The 24,068-nt window shown below is 34.9% G+C and overlaps 2 protein-coding genes across 3 annotated transcripts; one reads left to right on the top strand and one right to left on the bottom strand.

The window, feature by feature from the left end:
• The first annotated feature begins 409 nt into the window (after positions 1-409).
• On the top strand, positions 410-7,188 carry LOC132171976 (Exostosin family protein). Its single transcript, XM_059583397.2, has 6 exons — positions 410-591; positions 1,041-1,786; positions 2,723-3,009; positions 5,332-5,564; positions 6,443-6,600; positions 6,952-7,188. The coding sequence occupies exons 2-6, from the start codon at positions 1,289-1,291 to the stop codon at positions 7,051-7,053; spliced, it is 1,278 nt and encodes a 425-aa protein (XP_059439380.1). The 5' UTR covers positions 410-591; positions 1,041-1,288; the 3' UTR covers positions 7,054-7,188.
• Positions 7,038-18,264, bottom strand: LOC132171975 (metal transporter Nramp7.2). Of its 2 annotated transcripts, none has more exons than XM_088512978.1 (12): positions 18,151-18,264; positions 17,969-18,009; positions 17,371-17,449; positions 17,097-17,201; positions 16,613-16,722; positions 16,294-16,475; positions 8,658-8,727; positions 8,375-8,548; positions 8,159-8,263; positions 7,919-8,050; positions 7,740-7,835; positions 7,038-7,660 (listed from the first exon to the last, which is right to left on the bottom strand). In XM_088512978.1, exons 1-12 carry the CDS (start codon positions 18,251-18,253, stop codon positions 7,334-7,336), a joined length of 1,524 nt encoding a protein of 507 aa, XP_088369104.1. In that variant the 5' UTR covers positions 18,254-18,264; the 3' UTR covers positions 7,038-7,333. The 2 variants fall into 2 exon arrangements, with proteins under 2 accessions (XP_088369104.1, XP_059439378.1); XM_059583395.1 differs by lacking the exons at positions 16,294-16,475; positions 16,613-16,722; positions 17,097-17,201; ... (1 more) ...; positions 17,969-18,009; positions 18,151-18,264 and adding exons at positions 9,747-9,928; positions 10,068-10,177; positions 10,343-10,447; ... (1 more) ...; positions 11,008-11,048; positions 11,203-11,322.
• Between the last annotated feature and the right edge of the window lie 5,804 nt (positions 18,265-24,068).

Below are 24,068 nucleotides of genomic sequence, written 5' to 3'. Positions count from 1 at the left end.
TGAAATTTTGGAATTTGGGCAGAAATTTGAGATCTGGTTGATACCATGAATCCATGATCAAAATGAATGACATGTATTAATAGTTTTTAAAATTTTTCTATTTTCACCTGTTGAGGTTATAATATTTAGAATTTTTTTTAAATGATACAGTAGCAGCAAAATAAAATTTTGACGGTAAAAATAAATTATTCTCCATTCGTAATTTTCCTTTGGTTATCTTACTTTAAAAAAAGAAGAAAAAAAAAAAAAGAAGAAAGAAACTGCATTTTTTTTTCTTTTTTTTAATATCAATCCTGTAATTTTTTATGAATGGCCAGGATCGTCTTGGCTATTTATTAACCCAAACGTCACCGTTTAAGAGGCTGGGAGACTAAACCAAACGTTGGAAGAGTTTTTGGTTTGACGACGTTTAAGAGGGTGGGGACTGGGAGCGTCTCTTCGTAAAGCTAAAGTGGATCCAGCTTTCAACCCATCAGAACCACCACCACCACCACCACCATCACCCCGGACGGCCAGCTGCTTGCCACGGAGAGATCTAAAGGGACTTTCGTATGGATCAATACCGTTGATGTATCACTGCTGCTTCAAGAGGTTTGTGATTGGTTTTTATAAATAACCTCGAGCTATATATCCCCTGAAATTTGAAGCTTTGAACTACAACACTTCTGGTTAAATTCATTAACCAAGTTGTACATGCTGTTGAAGTTTTCATGATTTGAGTCCTGCCGATTTTCCTACCGTTTCTAGGGTTCATCAGTGTTTCTGAATTGCTTTTTCTTGACCTCAATGTTGGAATCCTTTTTACCTCACTGCTAGTAAATATTATATCTGAATTGCTTAGGTGCTTTATTTACAAGATATTTAACAAGATGCAGTGTTTCTGAAAATAGTTTTTCTTTTTCTTTTTCCCCTAACATTCCAATTCCAGAAATACTGCATCTTGAATAAACATGTACTGCTTCTTGCAGGGCTGGAGAATGAAATATTCTGATTTTTAATTGTAAAGAAGTCAATAACATAACTCTTCATCTTCTGCGCAGAAAATTCTTGTTTAGTAAGAGAAAGGCAAACCAGCGTCAAACAGAAATTATTATTTTTTTTTCATTCCCGCGTTGTTGAAAACAGTCTGTTCCTCACCCTCTTAAACGGTGACGTTTGGGCCAAGACAAATCCGGATCCATTTTTTTATAAACCGCCATTTGAGTAAATCTGAACACAAGAGTACGGTACACTCCTTGGCTTTGTACCGAATCCCGGAATCCCAGCCCAGCTCCTCCCGCACCAAGCAATGTCAGCGGGGAAGCCACACCAGCCTGCGTCCTCATCCTCACATTCCTGGCCCATGTGGTCTCTCCAAAGCTCCCTCCTCACCCTCGCCATCCTAACCCTTCTCTCATTCACCTACTTCTCCCTCAACTCCCTCCATTCCCCGCTCTCTTCATCCCCCACTCCTCAGGTCTCCGTTGCTAAACCGCTTGTTGGCAATGAAAAAGCATGTCAACAAGCGGTGAGCGACGGCGTGGACGAGGAGGAGTTCTCGGATATTTACCATTCGCCGAGCGTTTTCCGCTTGAACTATGCTGAGATGGAGCGGAGATTCAAGGTGTACATATACCCCGACGGCGATCCCAACACGTTCTACCAGACGCCCAGGAAGCTCACCGGGAAGTACGCCAGCGAGGGCTACTTCTTCCAGAACATTCGCGAGAGTCGCTTCCGCACCGACGATCCCAACCGGGCTCACCTCTTCTTCATCCCTATCTCCTGCCACAAGATGCGGGGCAAGGTACGGGTCTCCGGATTTTGGCGTTTTGATCTTTTGCATTTTTGGGGGAATTTGTGCAATTAATGCTGTGTTTGGCTGCTGGGAAAATTGAAGAAGTGGAATTTGTGATTTTTTAGGATTTTCATTGTTAGGGGGATCCACTCGATTGAGATAGAAATTTACATTGTGTGAATTACGTTGTAGATGGAGGGAAGATGATTTTTTTTTTTTTTTGTTACTAGATTTTCTATGTTAATGTATAGAATGTACGCGTAGATGCGAAATTTCATGGAGAATCTATGTGAAGTCTGAAAGTTCATTGTCGTTTGTAGGCATCTATGAAGAATCCATGCTAGGTGTTGTGTAAGGGTTCTCCAATTAATCTCTTGATGTTTTAAGTTGAATAGGTATAGCGTATGAAAATGGAAAAGTTCACATACAAAGCAGTTCAAGTTAGTGCGACGGCCCCAGAGACATAATGCGTCATAAGCATGTAATAGAGATCTAAATCATGTAGGTGGAGAGTTTTGTTTCCTCAATTATGGAAAGATCTTACTACATTTTTGATTTAATAAGATTGTCTATTACTTATCAAAAAAAATTAAATTTTTTGGTTTAATATTGCTTATTTTTTTAAGTGAATGCTATAGACTATAACTAACCTGCCTTATCACGTTCATGTCAAGATAAAAAATGAATGAATGGTAACTTAAAATATCAAACATAGGGCATCGGCCCTCTTCTAACAGTTGCTCATTTTTTTGTTCTTTTGGTTAGATGTGTTGGAAGGTTTTACCTTTCTAATTATGGTAGCATGTTTATGCAATCGGAACTATTGCTGAATTTGTCAGATGTTGGTCATGTTCAAGATATATACAACTAATACAACACACACATCTGAGTTGCGTTGTGGTTCTCTTCTATGCTGATATGGGATGCTTGCATGATTGTGTCCAGGGAACTTCTTATGAGAATATGACCATAATTGTCCACAACTATGTGCAAAGCTTAATCTCCAAATATCCTTACTGGAATCGGACCTTGGGTGCGGATCATTTTTTCGTCACTTGTCATGATGTTGGTGTTAGGGCAACTGAAGGAGTTGAGCTACTGGTAAAGAATTCAATTCGGGTTGTGTGTTCCCCAAGCTATGATGTTGGATTCATTCCGCACAAAGATGTTGCTCTTCCTCAAGTATTGCAGCCATTTGCTCTTCCAGCTGGAGGAAATGATCTTGAAAATAGGTAAAATTTGGATGTGAACTTTTTTAATTGCCTTATTAGCATACTTTCATGTGTTGACTAGCTTACAAGTAGATGACACATGCCCATTTCGTGGGGTTGTTTTTCCAGCTTTATTTATTCGTTACTCCTTTTTTCTGAGCTATTCCTTAAAATGTAAATGTGTTATTTCTTAAAAGTCCATATTGGAAAAATGGTACACGAACTGGAAATTTATGTCTCCCTCCAATTTAAAATATTCTCCTGGAATTTAAGCAGCTATTGTATTCTTATCCTAGATGCATTGTGGTTACTGCTTTGCTTTGTGTATCATGACACACTAGAACCAAATGAGTGAGGAAGATACAAAGGTTCACTTATCTGAATTAGGTTCACCAAACCATTCCAATCCCCCAACTTCTATGCCAACATCAAACAAGCAGACACAATACAATTCAGCAGCAACATAACAGAAGCTCTAAGCATCTAACAGCAATCAACATCAGCAATATAACAGAACATGACAAACTTTGCAGATAACCATCCTAGGAGCTATACAACAATCAATTGCCCCAAAATCTATCAAAACAGCTGAAGAGATGCCCCATTTATTACAAATTATCACTTTTTTTTTTTTTTTTTTTTTCATTTTCCTTGAATTTCCCCTTTCCCACAATTCTAGTCCTAAACTCCCAAAGATCTGGTTACTCTGCAACAGCATGAATGGTCTGCCAGAGCCTCTGTTCTTCAACAACTTTTTTTTTTTTGAACTTGCATAGGAACTTTTGTTACTCTGAAAGTGGATTAATAGTAGAGCTTATTGGAAATATGTGAAACTTGAACCTATTTTAGTTCGGACACCAGCTAGAGTAGCTTTGTGTAACACCCCACCTCAATGAAACACAATATTGTCCGCTTTTGGCTCTCCCAAACCAGACTTCCCAGGAGGTCACCCATCCTAGCACTACTCCAGCAGAAGCACGCTTAATTGCGGAGTTTTGATGGGATCATGACCATCACGGCTTTAAAACGCGTTGTTGTCATTAAGGGTGTAGTATACATTTAAGCACATCCTCATCTCCATACTCAGGCAATGTGGGACGTCACAATCATCCCCTCTTAAGACCTAGCGTCCCCGCTGGCGACCCTCATGGGATTAGCTCAATCTTGGTGTTCGTCCCAACGAGTGCCCGCTAACGATCTTCATGGGCTTGTGCACGCTCTCCCCATCTCAAGCTAGGCAATGGCTCTGATAATATTTGTATCACTCCACCTCAATGACACACAATATTGTTCGCTTTTGGATCCCCCAAACCAGATTTTTCAGGAGGTCACCCATCCTAGTACTATTCCAGCAAAAGCACACTTAACTGTGGAGTTCTGATGGGATCATGACCATCACGGCTTTAAAACGCGTTGTTGTCATTAAGGGTGTAGTATACATTCAAGCACATCCTCATCTCTATGCTCAGGCGATGTGGGACATCACACTTTGTGTACTCCTTCCTTTCTTAAGGTGGAGGTCTGGTCCTGGGTTCAACTCATTAAGTGTGGGAACTTGTGGGGTTCGGGGTTCTTATAATCTTCATTGGGAAAAAAAAAATACTAAAGAAAAGAAAGTTTTGGACAAATTGTTTTATAAAGTGTATCTCTTTGTATGGGAACACCTGTTAAATCTTTATACATGTGAATGTCTCTTGAAGTTAAAGATAGCAGAAGGCATCTTCATTTTTTTTTTTTTTTTTTTAATTTTTTATGCTAGCAGCTAAGAGCTTAGATGGACTATTTCATAAAATTAAATAGCAATTGGAGAAGCTGTCTATCCAATGTCTGAAGCATAATTCAGAAGCTCAGTTCACTTGATCTAAATAGAGTCAACTTTCCAACCTAGACGTGTTCAATAATGTTTTTGAGTATCTCTATATAATAATACTATTTCACATTCCCTCAGCACCATCAAATTCTGCCAAGACCAGGATTTGTTTTTTAACTTTCTTCATTGTGATTTTTCATCATGATGGTAAGATTTCATCCCTAGCTGTCCTTTTTAGTAATATTTTTAGCTTTTGAGGTTATTATAAACCATATCTATGTCTTTATACAAACTAGAATTATCAGGAAACGAGAACTCCTATAGGCACCCTGTCCTCATCTTGAATACTACATTGTTTTCGTTTCATAAGAGTGTCTCATGGTGTCGTCTTATTGCTTGCTGAGAGTTGTCAACTTTCTATAGGTTAAAACATGGCTTACATGGGCAGCCAAATATGATTTATTTATTTTATTAACTTATAGAACCCAGCAAGGCAGTTCGTTGCTCATAAACATAACAAACGTGCTTTGCAGGACAACACTTGGTTTTTGGGCTGGACATCGGAACTCTAAAATTAGAGTTATACTAGCGCGAGTTTGGGAGAATGACACTGAACTTGATATTTCGAACAACAGAATAAATAGGGCTATGGGACCTCTCCTATATCAAAAGAGGTTTTATAGGACTAAATTCTGCATATGCCCTGGTGGTTCCCAGGTCAACAGTGCTCGCATAACTGACTCAATCCATTATGGGTGTGTTCCTGGTAAGATTTCAATGCTTCTTGGTTGTTTGTATGAGAGAGGTACTGATGGTTTTCCTTCCATTTTCACTCATTAAATGCATGGTAAATATGGATGTTAGAACCATATGCCTGGATGATTGGGTAAACAGAGATGAATTAAAGACCAGTTGGCTGTCCCAAATTACGCTTTATTCACTAATACGCTGGCCTAATATACTGAAAACGGAAGACCTAAACACAATAATATCTCTTTATCTCTCTATCTCTTCTCCATCATGACAGACGGTAGCAGAGTGTGCAGCACGCGAGAGAGAGAGAAAAATGAGATAAAATTAAAAATGAATATAATATATATTAAAAAGATTATTTTAATAAAGTACAGTAAAGATTTAGATAGTGCGATGTATGAAGTTTTCGAAAAGTAGTTTTTTTTTTTTTTTTTTTTTTTTTTTTTTTAAAAAAAAAACTAAAATTTAGAGAACCTTTGCCTAGTGATGTGAATGCCCTAATGAGGTAAATCTAACATAGTCCCCCCCCCCCCCCCCCCCCCCCCCCCCTCCTCTTCTCCTTCTCTTCTTCTCCCCTTCTTGCATAAAGACTTGGATTAGGTTCCAGTTCACATTTGAGATTGGTACTCTTAAACGTGTGCTGTTTTTGGCTAATACATTAGCAGTGGTGTTTTGTTGCAAAATTACTTAAAAGATACCGTGTGAACAATGTCAAGAGCCTGTGGGGTATCTTAGAAGTTAATCTTATTAATTTAAGGAATTAAAGTGCAGGTTCCTGTCTCAGTTTGATGTTTGGGTTTTTTGCTTGGGGACTTTCACATATCTTGTTAATATTTCCGTTCTAAGTCTTTCTCGCCCACCCTAAGTTCTTTATGTTTTGATCTCTTGCAGTGATATTGTCAAATTATTATGACCTGCCATTCAATGATATTCTTGATTGGCATAAATTTGCCGTTGTGCTTAAGGAGAATGATGTGTACCAGCTCAAGCAAATTCTCAAGGACATACCTGATGCTGAGTTTGTTGCACTCCATAAGAACTTAGTTAAGGTAGTGAACTTGAAAATTTTAGACACAGTATTTGATTTATTTACTTTTCGTTTTTCATATGATCAATCTGTTCCTACCCTTTATTATATTGTTTTGGTGTATGTATGTGTATCTGTTTTGTTTATAGGGCTTCAACTTCCATAGGTGAAGACTTGTACCGAAAAAGTCCTTAATTGGTGGTCTCTATTATGTACTTCTTTTGTACTTGGGGTGAACCCCTTTGCGCTTCCTAATAAGATCAATTACTTATTTAAAGAAAAAAGAAGACATGTACCAAAAAACTTACTGCTGTACTCTACGTAAACTACAATTGATGTGAATTTTTTTTTTTTGAATTGTTTTTTTTATCAGGTTCAGAGGCATTACCAATGGAACTCTCCACCCACCAAATTTGATGCATTCCATATGGTCATGTATGAGCTTTGGCTTCGCCACCATGGCATCAAATATTGATTTATTATTTAAACAAATCTACTTTTTGTACATTTACTGGCTAGTAACCCATCATCTTGTACATTATCTTATACAGTTCTCTCATCTTCCCTAATTAATTTATGATGAAGGGATGTAAAGTTTCAAGTTCCTAGAGGCAGAGGGTCATTATTTGTTCTTTACAATCTGGTTCAATTCCCACTACTGTTCTTGGTATTTATTTTCTTCAATCTGATATTCAGAAAGCCTTGTAAACTAGGATTTCTAATGTAGATTTTAGGGTAAAGAGCCGGAAAAGTTTCTATGCAAGGATAATATGATCCGACTCAAACTCATTAGTTCTCTGGTTGCTGCTCAACTCTGAACCCCTCTCGTCCCTGGATCCACTGGTTCTAATAGTTCCCATCGCCAAGTCAGTGGAGCTTGCAGCAGATTTCTCTCTTTTCAATGTCAAATATGTCAACAAGGATACGTAAAGCATCATTGTTAGAAAAGCTAGTACTCCTGTGAAGATCAATCCGATCTTCGGCATCTTGTTACTCATTATCCATCCCATCAAAGTCGTGCTTAAGAAATATAGGTTGATCCCAATTAAGCAACAGCACAGTAGCCATGAGACAAGACTTACCTACATGTGGTGGAAGCACCAAAAGCAAATGTCATGTACCATGTAGCCAAAAAGCTTTCTAAAAATTGCAAAATCTTACAGGTTTGGGGTTCTTGTGGTGACCCATCTTGGCCTCGCTGCTGGTGAACCTGAGGAGAGGAACCAATGCGAATGGCAGCTCGAATGATAAGATCATCTGAACATAAAAAGTGCCATAAGTTGAGTTTAAGAAGTAGTGATGGATTAAAAATTAGAAGTAAATTTATGGTTTGGAATTACAGAAGCAACAATGATAAGTTTTGCAGCTCCCTGAGATCCGCCTATGATGCATGCCACTAAACTTGGAGCAATGGCTATGCACCTTGTGAGTAAGTTTCTCAACCAGACCTTCATCTTCAAATCCAAGAAACCCTGAAAAAAAGTCATGCTTAATGCTTCATTAGTCTCTCTCAATTAAGCTTACTTAAATATTTGTGTCTCTTAAGGGAAAAAGCGATTCATGTATATATCAACAAGTACCTGCATAATGTACTGGCCGGCATATGTTCCTGTAACAGTTGAACTCTGACCAGAAGCAAGCAAAGATATGGCATACAACTTCGAACTCCAGTTGCCAATGGCATTCTATTACACCACCACAAGTCATAATAAAACCATCAGAAAACCCTTTAATCCCCATGTTCTTGTTGGAAGTGAAAGAAATGTTAATGATAATAGAAGAAGAGATATTAAGACCTTAAACAAGAAAGCTGCAGAATTGAGAGAAATATTCTTGCAATGAGCTGCGTTTTCTAAAAAGATATTTAGATCGGAGCACACGCTACCAGTAACAGATACGACTGCCACATTGATGAGAAACGCTAGGAACAATGCTAGCCCGCTTTCTATCAAAAAGTGCTTGCTTGCAATCTAAGTCAGAGAGAGAGAGAGAGAGAGAGAGAGAGGTGCTTTGTTTAATAATATTTAAAAAAAAAAAAAAATTAGTGGAAGATAATAATTGAAAGTTTTAGCCACTTACCCTAATGTCATCATAGGTGCGAGGGATTTTTCTTGATATAACCAATGCTGAGTGAAGAAAAAGATTGTGCCTGTAGTTTGATTAATTATATAAGAACACAGCTTGAGACTGGTTATTTTTGATGGCTCTAACATGACTTATATATATTCTAATACAAAGAGCTTATAAACATGGGAAAACAAATATAACTATTAGAGAGGATTAGGAGTTCATGATGTTGGGCTAGGAATCGGCAGTTATATATGGGTGGAGGAGTAGCACTGTGAAGAAAAAGAAAGGAGAATCAGGGATGTGTATCGATAAATGATTGAGGTTTGTGAGGTGTTTCTAAGCTCACGCCTAGCTAGCTAAGCTCTAACGCAAAAAATGAAACAGATTATTCAATCATTTGGCCTTAGCTAGTTTCAATGTTATCATCCTCCCTGAATTGGTATATGAATATCCTTTTTTACTTTTTATTTTTTATCTTCAGTAAAATGTTTTTATATCCTTTATTGCTAGTTAAAATTAGGGGAAATTATCATTTCTCCTATGAACTATCACGCGATGATCATTTCCCCATCAACTACCAACTTTACATGCATTAGGACCCCATCAAACTACCATTTTGTTACCAAAATCTCCCTTCCGTCAGTCAAGGTCGTTAAGTAGGACGGTCAACCCTGTAAACAGTGTTGTGAATAGTACTCACGCTGTGAACAGTACGGTTGACCGTCCGACTTAATTGCCTTGACTGACGGAAATATGGGGTTTTGGTAATAAAATGGAAGTTTGAAGGGGTTGTAATATAAAGTTGGTAGTTGATGGGAGAAATAGTCATCGCGTGGTAGTTTATGAGAGAAAAAAGGATAATTTCTCCAAAAATTATGTTTAAAATTATTTATATGTTAGTCCACCCAAAAGAAATAAATATGACAAGATGGTGGTGCAGGTGCTGTAACTTTTCACAAGTTTATGAAGAAAAGTAATTTAAACGTCCAGGAAGAACATGTTTAGTGTAAATATATACTCAGGTGTATATATGTACATATATAAGCTTCCCCAAATTATCTAAAGTTAGAAAAGTAGGAGCATGGTGTCTGAAAGTACGGCATGATGAGAGCTCCCAAAAGAGCAATGGCAGCTGAGGTGGCCCCTTTCCCCTCCAATTTGGGAACAAACATTCCGGTGAGGATCCCCTTTGGACTAGGCCTGACGTGAAGCAGTACAGCGAAGAAGCAACCACCCACTACCATTACTAGCACACCAATCACAACCTCCAGCTTCCTTATCTAATTTTACAAACATAAACAAAAACATATATATATCACTAGTAATTCCGATCCAACATGTTAAAGAAAGGAAAAGAGATGTCTATATATGTGTGTGTGTGTGTGTGTGTGTGTGTGAGTAGCTGCAGCAACTAATTACACCATATCGTTGCAGTCCAAGGAGGAGGAGAGTGTTCAATCCAGCCAGCAGGACACCACTCCACATGGGTATTTTAAGGAGTATGTTGAGAGCAAATGCCGTTCCTATCACTGCATGCAAATATATAATTAATATATCACAACATGCAACGTCTATGTACGTACTCATTTCTCTCTCTCTCTCTCTCTCTCTCTCTCTCTCTCTCTCTATATATATATATATATATATATGTTAATCGATCATGTAGAAGTACTTAAAAGCCTGTCAATACGTACCTTCAGGGATATCGCTAGCTATAACGGCAACCTCAGCAAGTATCCACAGGCAGTATTTCACTGGAAGAGGGTACTCTTCCTTGCAATGCTCAGCAAGATGCTTTCCTGTAAGCAAATAATATTATATGGTAAACATGATGCGGATGGTTATAACGGCGGCTAGAGTTAATGCTACAATTATATCATTAATTTTTGTTTGTTTGCATGGACTACTTTGAAATAAACATGCAGCTGGTGTTTGAGTAGATCAAGCACAGAGGGAAAACCTGTTGCCACCCCTAAATTTGCAGAACGAGACTGGATTATCAAGGCAAATGTCAGCCCAACTAGCACGATCCATAGCAACTGCTTATATATATAATATAAAATAAATGCACTAGAATCCATAAGAAGAAGAATAAGAAAAGTATATATAAAAAAAAAAAAAAATTAAGAGAAAACTATATTTATCCCTTCAAACTGACTTTCAAACTTGGATTTCCACCCGTCTCTTACAAGCTAGCTACTATTTCGTTGAATTTAAATTAAAAAGGATTGAAACATGGAATACAGACAATACAAATTATAAAACCGCTTATATTCTCTTATGTTTCAGATGTGTAATTAAAGTTTCCCATATATTATTTTAGAAAGAAAAAAAAGGAGAGAATATGGAGGAAAATTACCTCGTATTTATGATCCGCACCAGCTTGTAAATCTGTCTGCACTTCATTTACGTAACAAACAAAGCAGGAAGTCATATATAAGCAAATTAAACCGAACAACCTTTTTTGTATTACAAGGAATTAGAGGAAACAAAAAGTAAAAGTAATAAGAGAGAGAGAGAGAGACAGAGAGAGAGAGGGTGAAATGTAGCATACAGTTTCCGGGGTCAAGATAGGCAACAGAAACAAGAAAACCAGGTCCTACACAACCCAAAAAATTCTTCCATCTAGGGGTCTCTTGTAGCTGAACTTGAGCCATTGATCTTTCAATCTTGCAGTCTTCTACTACTGAACCCGATTATCAAAACTAGTTATCAACGTATCCTATTTATAAACCCAAATAAATAGTTAGGGGGGAGTCCATACGTAAGGTGCAATAATTCAACGTACTACAGCCAAGATTAAAGAATGACCCCGTGTTACACAAACAAGTCAAATCGGTAGCTAGATGGTATTTTCAAGATCATTACGATCATGACAACACATATAGTCAGAATATAAATTAAATTAAATCTACTAGTAAATATTATTTTGATTAATTAGAATATAAATTAAACGATTAAATCCATTTCTTATTGTCAGTGTAATTAAAATGTTAAAATAACTAATTATTTAACTTGAGTTTAAAATGTTAAATTCATACTTTGATTGGTTCCAAAGCTTTTATAAGAGATGTCTATTAAAATGATGTAAAACTTATTTATTTATTTATTTTGATAGGTCCGCACAAGAGGAGGTGAGGGATTCGAACTTATATATTTGATAGGTTCCAAAAGATGGGCATCTTCAAGGTTCTCATCAAAACGTGCTGGCTTTTCCTTATGGAACGGATTGTATCTAATCCAAAATCAAAGAGGAATTTGCTTTTCCTGTGGGATGACAAGTTCAACAAGAAATAATAAGTGGTGGCCTTGCTGTAGGGATAAGGTAGACGTGGCTTGGAGTAGAACCGCGGCTTGGACTAGCCTACTAGGAACTATGAATGGCGGTACAAGGTGTGGCGTTGGGTTGAGCCATGGAGGCTAGGGCCGGAGGTGACTGTGAGCATTCTCCCTAGTGTTGGCGAAGGCCGGAACCCGCGGTGTGCAGACATGGGAATTAAGCAGCCGTGTGCACTGCAAATATGGGTTTTATTTTTTATTATTATTTTTTTTTTTACAAAAGGAAAAACAAAATAAACCAAAATAAAGTCCACAGGACTATGGCGTAAGAATGATTTTTACGTGGTTCGGTCTATGATCTACCTCTACAGATAAAGTCCTACAGGCAACATAATGTTTTTATTCTATGAATATCTTTTACAATATATGGTACTCCTATTTATAGGAGAATTAGGGTAAATAAGTTTGGTAATCAAATCAAAGTAATTTGATTACCTTCAAATCTAATTGCAATATTATCATCAAATCGGATTATAAGAGATTATAATCAATTACAATGAAATCAAATCCCCTAATATTCTCTAAAAGTACATAAATGAGATAATTAGGTTGTTAGCTGTTACTTTCATGATCACGTACAATAATTGAGTACTGCCAAAAAGGACACCCCATATATAGTGCATAAATGAGATAATTAGATTGTTAGCTTTTACTTTCATGATCAAGATATAGAGAATTGGAAGCTACTAATGGTGTACTCAATCTAACCACTAATCATTAACCACTTTTTTTAAAAAAATATATAGTTTTATTATATCTATATTTCATATAATATATATAGTTTTATTATTATATATTTATTTGTATGTTGTGTACAAGACTACAAGTGAAGTGATGATTTACAAGAATTGTTGTAATTTTATTTGTATTATATGTTGTGTAGATTCGTAGAAGGTGACCAATAAGGATTTTGGTATATTGCAATTTTTAATGCTAAAATGGCCATGAAAAGGGAAAAAAAAAAAAATTGTTTAAAGTGAGCCCAAAATCGGTCTAAAACCAGCCAAAAAAAAAAAAAAAAAGCCCAATAAAAGGCCCAAAAAAAACAGTTAGTAAAAAAACGGTTATTCGGATGCGGTTAGTAAAATTTATTAACGGCTTTTTCACCCATAATAATTAATTAAGTTTATCTTACCACAAACAATGCTATGTACTAACCTTTCATTCGCATTTCGTCTGGATGAACAAAAATTTTCTTTACAAAAAGTGGATAGGATTGGAGGATCAATCCGATCCCATAGCACTACTCCACTTTTTGTAAAGGAAAATCCTTTCCACCCGAATAAATTGTTGGTACATTAATGCATTACTCTTTTATCATGCTTACTTCGCACTAGTAATTGTTACCGTATGAGAAAATTGGCAATCTGTTACAACGTTGTCCGGAATGTACTGTCAGCATTAATCGACAAGTTTTCATGTGCCAAGTTTACCGGATTGACATTATTTAGTACTCGATCGGAGACCAATCTCTCCTCTCACATGTATGCGTAGCAGTGCAGTGCTGATTATTGCTCCACCCAAAAACAGCTGGAAGCTTTGTAAGCTTCATCATCGACAGACGACAATAAAGCAACGAGTATTAATGGCAACAGCTAGCAAATTATTTGTTTGCTGGCGCGCCCATGATATCCAATATTCTTCGAGTTCATCAATGTTTGAAATAATGATGAGATAGAAATAATAGTGGAAGTAAAAGAAAAAGGGAAGCCATAAGAATCCAAACAAATGAACTCAGAAAATTTTTTAAACTGACAGTGAGTGACCGATAAAAAAGAGAAAATTGCATTTCTTTAATTTAAAAACTCTTGCCACATCAATTTGAAAATTTTTTTGAGTTCATTTGTTTGCCTCCTTAACACTTCTCAAGAAAAAAATAATATAAAAAATATATGGGTGGTTTTAGGGACGAAACCACCCCTTAGCTTGGGGGCCAGCCCCCCCAAGCCATAGGGTGGTCCCCAATTTTTTTTTTTTATTATTTATTTATTTTTTATTTTTAATATACCTTTAAAAATTAACTTTCGCCTCCCAAGATTTTTTTTCTTTTTTTTTTATTAAAAAATTTTGCCCCCCCCAAACAAAACATTCTAGTTCCGCCCTTGGACCCGGACCTTTGTTTCCACACAATTAACTAACAAACATGTCTCATAATAGTAGATATAAATGTTCTCTCACCTATTTTTATTTTTCTTTTTTTACGTGTCCATATAAAGGGAGAGAAGAGGAAAATGAAAATTAGACCTAATAACTTCATGAAAGCGTAGTTTGTAACGGATTGAATTAATTCTAGAGTACTTCTCCCACCTATTTCAAGCTATCGTACACCAAAAAATTTCACCGAACTCGTAATTCTACCATTCACAATTTAACCTAACCAGCTACTTATTTACAATGGTATCTCTGAATGTATCCTTATCTTTTTCTTCTCTTATTTGTGGCTACAATAAACAGTAAAGAAAGACTCCACCCCATTTGCTTAGAGGAGGCTTTGTTTGGCAAATTTTTTTCTTTAGACACTGTACTTGATGTAGATTGATGTGAAGAAAAAAAATAAATAAATAAAATAAAAAAAGGTAAGTAAAGCAGCGTGTCGCATGTGGATCCATGACATAGATGGGATAAATGATTGATCAGATAGTGCATCATTAGTAGGATGACTCACAATATTTTGCAGAGTCAATGAGTGATAATTAATCTTATCTCTTTGTCTGGCAAGGCCTTTCCTTTTCTTTTGTTATTGTTCATCACAATTTCTCAAAAAAATTAACATCAAAACATTTTAACTTTTTTTTTTTTTTTTTTTTTTTTTTTTTCACTTTTTATATCATATCATTCATTTTTTATTATTATTCAAATAAAAAAATCACTACAAAACAAAACTTTTTTTTCACTTTTTTATACCAAACACTTTTACTTAGGCCTGGGTATCGGTCAAAACGGTCCGGTTAAGGACCTTATCGGTTATTAACCGATAATTTTCGGTTAAACGGTTTATTAACCGATACCGAACCAATAAGAATTTTAACCGATAATTTCGGTTAAAACGGTACACGGTTAAACGGTCCGGTTAAACCGGTTAACCGATTTAACCGAGAGCTTTATATTGATTTATTTTGTTGGGCCAAAAACCAAAAATGAGTTTTTTTGACTTTTGAGAGCCCAAATACTTTTTGTTGGGCTAAAATAATTTATTAAAAATGAGTTATTTTATGGACCAAATACTTTTTGTTGGGACCCAAATATTTGTTTTTTGGGCTAAAAATTGAAGCTTTTTTATATTGATCCACTTCAACTTTTTTTTTTTTTAAAAAAAAAATATTATAAAATACATTTTTCCAAAGCAAATGGACTAATTAACATAATGAATGCTAATTAGACTAGCAAAACTAGTTAATGAAAAATGCTTTTACCAAAGGCAAAGAAATCTCATCAAATGCCATCACTTTAAAAAAAAAACATCAAACCTACCCAAACCCAAATTAAAATAAAATTCATTAATGAATAATAAACAAAGTATTAACTAATTAAAGTCACTTAGCAAAAGGAAAATAAGTCATGGGCAACACCATTACACAAATTCGGAAACCTGTGTCACTTGTGGGAATTTGGAAACCTCTCTAAAAGACTAAACGGCGCCGTTTTGGGACTAGGACTTAAAAAAAAAAAAAAAAATTCTGGTTTCTTATCGGTTAACCGGTTAACCGATAAGAACAGCTTAACCGGACCGGACCGAATTCCGGTATACTTTTTTTAACCGATAAGGATATCGGCATATCGGCTACGGTTTATATCGGTTCGGTCGAAGCCGGTAGACGGCCGGTTAAACGGTAACGGTTAATTTGCCCACCCCTACTCTAAGAGAGAGAGAGGTGCTTAGTTTAATAAAATTTTTAGTTAGTAAAGAAATAATTGAAAGTTTTAACCACTTACCCTGATGCCATTAGAGGAGCGACGGATTTTTCTTGATATGACCAATGCTGAGTAAAGAAAAAGATTGTGCCTGTAATTTGATTATATAAGAACGGTGGCTAACAACATGCAGACTGAAGTTGATTATTTTCGATCACTTTTAACACGATATTCTATATAAAAGAGCTTTTTTCTTTTTCTTTTTTTTTTTTAATTTTATTTTTATGAGTACTCTTTTTTAAAAAAAAAATAATAAATAAATAAATAAATATCTGAACTAAACTATATGTTTTTATATCCTTTTAGGATGTGTGTGTATATATATATATAAGCTTCCAAAAAATTATCGAAAGTTAGAAAACTAGCAACATGGTGTACGTGTGAATGAAAGTACGGCATGATGAGAGCTCCCAAAAGAGCTATGGCAGCTGAGGTGGCCCCTTTCCCCTCCAATTTGGGAACAAACATTCCGGTGAGGATCTCCTCTGGACTAGGCCTGGCGTGAACCAGTACAGCGAAGAAGCAACCACCCACTACCATTACTAGCACACCAATCACAACCTCCAGCTTCCTTATCTAATTTTACAAACATAAACAAAAACATATATATATCACTAGTAATTCCGATCCAACATGTTACAAATGAGTCCAGAAAGAAAGAAAGGAAAAGAGAGATATATGCATGTGAGTGAGTAGCTGCAGCATTAACTAACACCATATCGTTGCAGTCCAAGGAGGATAAGAGTGTTCAATCCAGCCAGCAGGACACCACTCCACATGGGTATTTTAAGGAGAATGTTGAGAGCAAATGCCGTTCCTATCACTGCAAATATATAATAAATCACAACATGCAACGCGATTAATCTCTCCGTAGCCAACCACCCTAATAACACATAATATTGTTTAGTTTTTGTCTTTCCCATAACGCTCCACCTTAATGACACAATATTGTCTACTTTTGACTCTCCATCCTTGTATTACTTTCACATAAGCACGCTTAACTGTGGAGTTCAGATAAGTTTATTGTCATCATAACTTCAAAACGTGTTGTTGCCAATATATATATATATATATACATTCTCATTCCCTGGCAATGTGGGCTGCCTCTCTCTCTCTCTCTCTCTATATATATATATATATATATATATATATATATATTCATCAGGCTGCAGAAGTTAAAAGCCTGTCAATACGTACCTTCTGGGATATCGCTAGCTATAACGGCAACCTCAGCAAGTATCCACAGGCAGTATTTCACTGGAGGAGGGTACTCTGCCTTGCAATGCTCAGCAAGATGCTTTCCTGTAAGCAAATATAATAAATAGTATGTATTTGTATCTCTTGGATAACAGTGAAGTCCGGATGGGTATGGGCTAGAGTTAATGTTACAAATAATATTAAAAAAAAAATCCATGAAATGGTGTGAAATAAACATGCAGGTGTTTGAGTAGATCGAGCACCGAGGGAAAACCTGTGGCCACCCCTAAATTTGCAGAGCGAGACTGGATTATGAAGGCAAATGTCAGCCCAACCAACACGATCCATAGCAACTGCTTATATATACAGTATAAAATAAATGCACTAGAATCCATAAGAAAAGTATATATCCAAAAAAAAAAAAATTAAATGCAATAATTTTGGATATTATAGTATAATGTCCGTATCATGTGTGTCATTTTTCGTCAATTTTAATATCCGAAGTTACGGAGGCTAATTTGTAACAAAGTGATAATTTGAGGGAGCGAGAATTATATTTTAAGGTTAGGAGGCGTCTCTTAACAAAAAGCGTTGACAGATTAATAGCCTATTTGGAATTACATTTGAGAAGTAACTTTTAAGTAAAAAAACACTTTTGGGCAAAAGCTTCATTTTTAAATTTGTCAAAAGTGTGTTTTAACTATTTTTAGGCTTTTTGGACCTTTAAAAGTGCTTTTAATTTTTTTACCAAACGAATTTATTTTTTTTTTCAAACAAACTTTTTAAGTGTTAAAAGCATTTTTAAACCTATCAAATGCAATTACAAACAGGCCCTAACTATATATATACATATGAAGGACGAGCAAAATGACCTCGTATTTATGGTCCGCACCAGCTTGTAAATCTGTCTGCACTTCATTTACGTAACAAACAAAGCAGGAAGTCATATATAAGCAAAACCGAACATCCTTTTTTTGTTTTACAAGGAATTAGAGGAAACAAAAAGTAAATGTAATAAGAGAAAGAGAGAGAGGGTGAAAATATATATGCATACAGTTTCCTGGATCAAGATAGGCAACAGAAACGAGAAAACCAGGTCCGACATAACCCAACAAATTCTTCCATCTAGGGGTCTCTTGAATCTGAACAAGAGCCATTAATCTCAATCTTCTTGTCTTCTCTACTCACCCCGATTATCAAAACTAGTTTTCTACCTATCCTATTTATAATTCAGCATACAGCCAAGAAGTTAATTCGGTAGCTAGCTGTTATTTTCATGATCATTACGATCAGGACGTACAACACATATAGTCGGAATATAAATTAAATTAAATCTACTAGTAAATATTATTTTGGTTAGAATATAAATTAAACGATTAAATCTATTCTTTATTGTTGGTTTAAAATGTTAAAAATAAATAATGATTTAACATAATACTGGACTAGAGGTCTTAAATTCGAACTATGTCTTCATCATTCACCTCATATTTTAATTAAATACTTCACATGTTGATATAAAGTTTTATAACATAGATTAAATAATTTACTTAAGGTTTTGTTAAACCTATACTTTGATATATAGGTACCAAATCTTTTATAAGAGATGCCTATTAAAATGTTGTAAAACTTATTTATTAGAAATGGTTAGAAGAATTAATTAAAAAAATATATTACGGTATCCATAAATAAGTTACACGTCATATTATAGTATTTCGATAAAATAAATAAAAAAGTAATACACAGCATTTGTCACTGTAATGAGGTGTCAGACATGCACATGCGATTTCCAGAGTAGTTGCATGCAGCCATGTGCTGCCATGTGCAGATGAAAATACGAGATTTTTGTATTTTAAAATTTGAGTGGTCTATTTTATCTAACCGTCTAAATAAATGCAGAAGTTTATATGTTTTGAAATAATTAATTTTAGTTTTTAATATGTAAAATTCATTTGCCTCAATAACACAAACTTTTACATTCTTCATTTAAACCGTTAAATGAAATAAATATCCCAAATTTTAAAATATGAAAATTTCATATTTTTGTTAGTCATGCTGTGAATTGAGATCCCCTCTAATTACTTAAAATTAGAGATTCCTATATTACGAAATTATGATCGTTCATTTTAAATTCAATGGTCTATAAAATGCAAGTTATTTTTGTATAATCGAGACATTAAATTTTAATTTTAAGTTGACTTTTATTTTACTAAAGTTTAAATAATTTTATAAACTATTAAATTTAAAATAAAAGACCACAATTTTATAAAATAAAAATTTCAAATTTTGAGTAATTGAAAAAAAAACATCATGCGGCGGCGTGCAACTGCTCTGAAAATTGCATGTGCGTGTGTCTGACACGGTACTAAATTAATAAAGGTATCGATGCATGCTCTAGCTGACCATTTATTATTTGAAGTGGTGGTTGTAAATTATACTCACAAAATTTCTGAGTGATCGTTGTTGGACGCTCTCATCCACAACTCCCCTCTCCCTCGATTTATTGGTTAACGCGCGGATCGATGTGAGCTGGCCAGGCCGTATGATTCATTTCTGGAGCTTAATCATTTATATTAATTATTGCACTAATTAACATGGATTAATCATGTCCTACACAGTCTTAAATAGGAATCCGGTTTGCATGCAGTGGTAATATGCGGTAGCCCAAAACTCGGTCGTTTTGGGCACTAATTTGGCATGCATCAAACAAAAACTAATGGACAATAATATGCTTCCCTCTATCCGCGTTTTAAAAAATAATATACAATACATTAAATATTAAAATAATTAATAATTTAAAAAATAAAAATGTTAAAAAACTCAAACTATTAAAAAACTCCAAAAAGAAAAAATCCAAATGAAAATCATCAAGGGTGGCTGGCCACTTAAGGGTGTCAAAAAATACCGGCCACCACTTAAGGGATTGGCGTTAAGATCCAAGCGAGTGCTTCTCCATGAAGAAAAATCCATGGCCGCCATATTCGAAGCAAGCAAAACCTAAAAAACCCAAGTTTCGACCGGCTCGGCCACCCCTTTGATTATTTTGATTTTGATTTTTTTTTTTTTTTTTTGATTTTGAGTTTTTTAATATTTTTATTTAATCTTTAAAACGCGGATGAGGGAAGCATACTGATGCCAGACCGGATCCCTTAAATAGCACATACGGGCGGCTGATGGGCCTTCAAAATTGTTCAATTTCTGAATTTCCTTCCCATATCGTCCAAGTCCTCTATTAATATATAGCTCCAGGCCTTCACACAATGCGAGCCCATCCAAGTTCCAACTGCAACCCAATCGCCATACGTACAGTTATACACACTCCCTATGAAACTGCCCCAGCTTCTTAGCAACGGTTACGGTTAGCAGCCTACAAAAAAAATCTTTTAACATACATATATATATAGTTAAAAGTTCTTTTTCAAATATAATAAAATTCTATTAATTTGGTTTATTTTCCAGAATTATAACCACAAATTGCCTACTGGTGTCTTGAAAAACAAACAACACTAACTAGTTTGGTTAATTCTTATTACTAAGATTAATTAACAAGTGTTACAATAAAACTTTTATTATAGGGATATGATCTACCTATGTCTTATATCTAATCTGCCACAAGTAGATCTATGCCATAAATGAAGTTTGTGCATAGGTGAGATTGGAGGTCATTAATATAATTTGATTGTTAGATTTTTTCATGTATCTACGATTTTGTAACCGCATAACTTTTACCTATATTTTTAAGAGTTTTATGATCTGAAACTTTTATAGAATAAGAAGAGATTTATTATTATTTTTTTTTTTTAAAAAAAAAAACATATCCAAACAACATCCTCCAAAGGAGACAGCGTCAGCTGCTTTTGTCTCATTGAGATGGCGAAGCATCTGAAAACCAACAGAGTTTTTTTCATCAACGTTTTTTTTTTTTTTTTTTGACTTTTTGTTATCATCAGCAACAAAAATAACTACAAAGGAATTCTCATGGCGACTCGTACATTAATTTACGTTATTAATTATAGGAATATGCGGCGGCCTTGTCGTACGTTTAACTTGGAATATGCACTACCATTGTTAAAACTTTTGGACAATACTATCATTCAAAATACACTAAATGGAAGAAATGGAGGGATTTTGAAATGGAGAGGATCCTTTTCCGTTTAACTTGGTTGGACCAGAAATACGTACATGCATTTAATTGCCTGATGAAAATTACTGAAATGTTTTTCCTTTTGAATAAATGAGGATTTATTGAGAAAAAGAAAATGAAAAGAAAAATAATTGCACAGACTAAATTTTCTCTTAAATAATCTATTTTCAATGGAGAGATCAAAGTGATGTACAGCTGTATGGAAAAATAAGCTATTTTAATTAATACGGTTAGAGCAATTTTTTGGTACAACTTGATCGGTAATGGGTTCCTACAAAATAACAAGAGGGTCAAAAGATCATTGGCTTTGGTTGAAGACATTCTGATGCTTTAGTTAGTATGTTTTTCTAGAGTAAAAATAAAGTAATGAGCTTAAATTTTCGGAGAGACTAATCCACCATTTTACCTTATGCGTTGAATCCCTTTTAATATGCTTTTCTAGAACAGCTTTAGTGTTGATGGTCCATGTTTATGTTGTAGTTAAAGATCATGGTTGGTAGTTGAGGGATAGCAGTAGTTACATGTTCACCCGGTGATTCAGTAGCCGTAGTAATAGTTGAGAGTTAATCTTTGGTCATATTGCTCCTAATTTTTAATTTTTTATAAAAAAATTGAAAGAAAAAAAAAAAAGGGAGGGTGGCCGTAGCCACCCCTTTGGCCATCTGGCCTTTTTTGCACCCCCCCCCCCCCCCCCCCCAACCCCCCTTTTTTTTTTATAAAAAAATTAGGGGCAATATGGGAATTTTGGGATAAAATTGGTCGAATTGCAAAAATTTGAAAGTTTGAGGGAGGGGGTGTATTGCAAAAATTGAAACATTGGAGGTCGAATTAAAAATTGTCCCAAACTTTAGAAGGGTAAAGTATAATTTTTTATCCCCAACAAATACCATAAATTTATAGGAAAAGTACTGATCAATGAACTACAAGAAAAGTCGATTATCCATAATGTGGCATAAGATTGTAACCATTATATAATATAGCATTAGGTAATATATATATATATACTCACACATGATTAGTAGCTTAATTATTGTTAGTAGGGTTATTGTTTATATTTAAAATGCATTAATTTATTTCCTCAAATTCTTGAAATGTTTTCAATTTGGTATCATATTTCAAAGCTTTTAATTAACACAATACAGCTTTAACGGTTTTGTACATTATTAGGAAAAAAAAAAAAAGACTGTAGTTTAGGGGTTAATAGGCTGTCATTATTTATGGATAATCATAACAGATTATCCTGACGATGGTATTGGACCACTCTTAAAAAAATTTAAATTAAAAAAACCATTGTTATATAATTATCTTGTACCGATTAAAATTTGAGATAAAACATTAATTTTAGGAGAAAATGTTGAATATCCTAGTAATTAACCTTTTTGCCTCTCCTAGAAGAGTATAATATATTTATGTTAAGAGCATAAAGAGAGAAATCATGCATGTAATTAAATTGCTTAAAGGTATACGTAGTTGTTGCGACAACCGTTTATTCTTGTCAAGACGACCTCGATCGCTGCCTTTTCCAAAGAGTATGGTAATTGGTAAGGCAAGATATGAAATTGCATGCACTACCTAATTGTAACGGCGATAACTGTTGACTTAGAAGCTTAATTAGTTATGACCCTATTAAATCACCTGCTGCCGACTCCTAAGACATTGCTTCACTTAAAATAATAAAAAAAATCTCCAAACCAAGTAAGATAAATGACAAAGTTTTCTTCTAAGCTTAAGGAGTTTATTTCAATTTAGTCAATTAAACTGACATGTATTTTTATTTATTTCACTTGTCTTGTTAATTCTATTAGAAATGCTCTAAAGATATACGATAGTTCAACAGACTAAATTGAATAATATTCTTTCAACCCAATTTGAAAAAAAAAAAAAAAAAAAAAAAAAAAAAAAAAAAAAACTTTACCATTAGCATCCATAAGCTTATTAATTTGTGTCATGTACAACACCGTATCATCCACATGCATGGCCAGAACTGCACGAGATTGGAGGGCTTCAACGTGTGAGCACCCCAAGGCCCATGCCTCAACGTGTTCCCCAATATTTTTTTATATATATATATATAAATACCTCTATAACTCTTAAAATATTTTCTTTTTATTGTTGTCGGTCCCATTTCCACCTAGGCATCGATTGAAGTGGAATTCTGGGGATGATTTTAAAGTGGGAATTAATTAATAATGTTAAATCAAAGTACCGGAAATTATTGTGTGATTACTGCAGAAGGGGACAAAGTTTTCCTTCAATCTAAGCTGAAAGAATTTTTTCCAATTCAATCTATAAAAATGACTTGTGTCATTTTTTTTTTTTTTTTATTAATAACATGTGAGATACATATGAGTTTTTAGTCAAATTTATTCTAATTTTGTCCCTACTATTAAAAAAGCATGTGCATTTTATATGTTCAAAAAATATATCATTTTTATAGATTGAGTTAGAAAAAATTCTTGTAACTCAATGTCGGAGGAGGCATCTGGGCAGGGAGCCGGCTGGTTGATGCCCTGCTCTCTTCATGACAAACGCAAGGTCGTTCCCCATGCATTTATAACTAAACAACAAACTGATGATGAGTTTAATTACCCATATTCTGTTTACAAAGGAGTCAGCCACAGTTGTCCCTTTCAACCTTAAACCCTGTATTATTTTATGTGCAAACAAGCCGCAAAAGCAACAGATCGAGATTGGCCGTGAGAGACGACCCATGGGTCGAGATGATTTATATATATATAGATATATATCATGCATGATCGAGTACTAGATCGAGTTGGTCCCTTTGCAATGAAGTTTCTAATTATGGGTATTGTCGTATATATAGACAAGAC

The sequence above is a fragment of the Corylus avellana genome, chromosome 1 (assembly GCF_965113065.1).
Source record: "Corylus avellana chromosome 1, dhCorAvel1.hap1.2, whole genome shotgun sequence".
Classification (NCBI taxonomy): domain Eukaryota; kingdom Viridiplantae; phylum Streptophyta; class Magnoliopsida; order Fagales; family Betulaceae; genus Corylus; species Corylus avellana.
Note: the sequence above shows the minus strand (reverse complement) of the source record. Positions and strands in the feature narration are given on the sequence as shown.

What these genes read in the sequence shown, in the direction of transcription:
- LOC132171976 (XM_059583397.2), top strand. Translation starts at nt 1,289, where the DNA reads ATGTCAGCGGGGAAGCCACACCAGCCTGCGTCCTCATCCTCACATTCC. An exon ending in GGAAATGATCTTGAAAATAG is followed by an intron (nt 3,010 to 5,331) that starts GTAAAATTTGGA and finishes CGTGCTTTGCAG; the next exon opens with GACAACACTTGGTTTTTGGG. An exon ending in CCATTATGGGTGTGTTCCTG is followed by an intron (nt 5,565 to 6,442) that starts GTAAGATTTCAA and finishes GATCTCTTGCAG; the next exon opens with TGATATTGTCAAATTATTAT.
- LOC132171975 (XM_088512978.1), bottom strand. Translation starts at nt 18,253, where the DNA reads ATGGCTCTTGTTCAGATTCAAGAGACCCCTAGATGGAAGAATTTGTTG. An exon ending in AGCTAGCGATATCCCAGAAG is followed by an intron (nt 16,723 to 17,096) that starts GTACGTATTGAC and finishes ATATATTTGCAG; the next exon opens with TGATAGGAACGGCATTTGCT. An exon ending in CCGGCCAGTACATTATGCAG is followed by an intron (nt 8,051 to 8,158) that starts GTACTTGTTGAT and finishes ACTTTTTTTCAG; the next exon opens with GGTTTCTTGGATTTGAAGAT.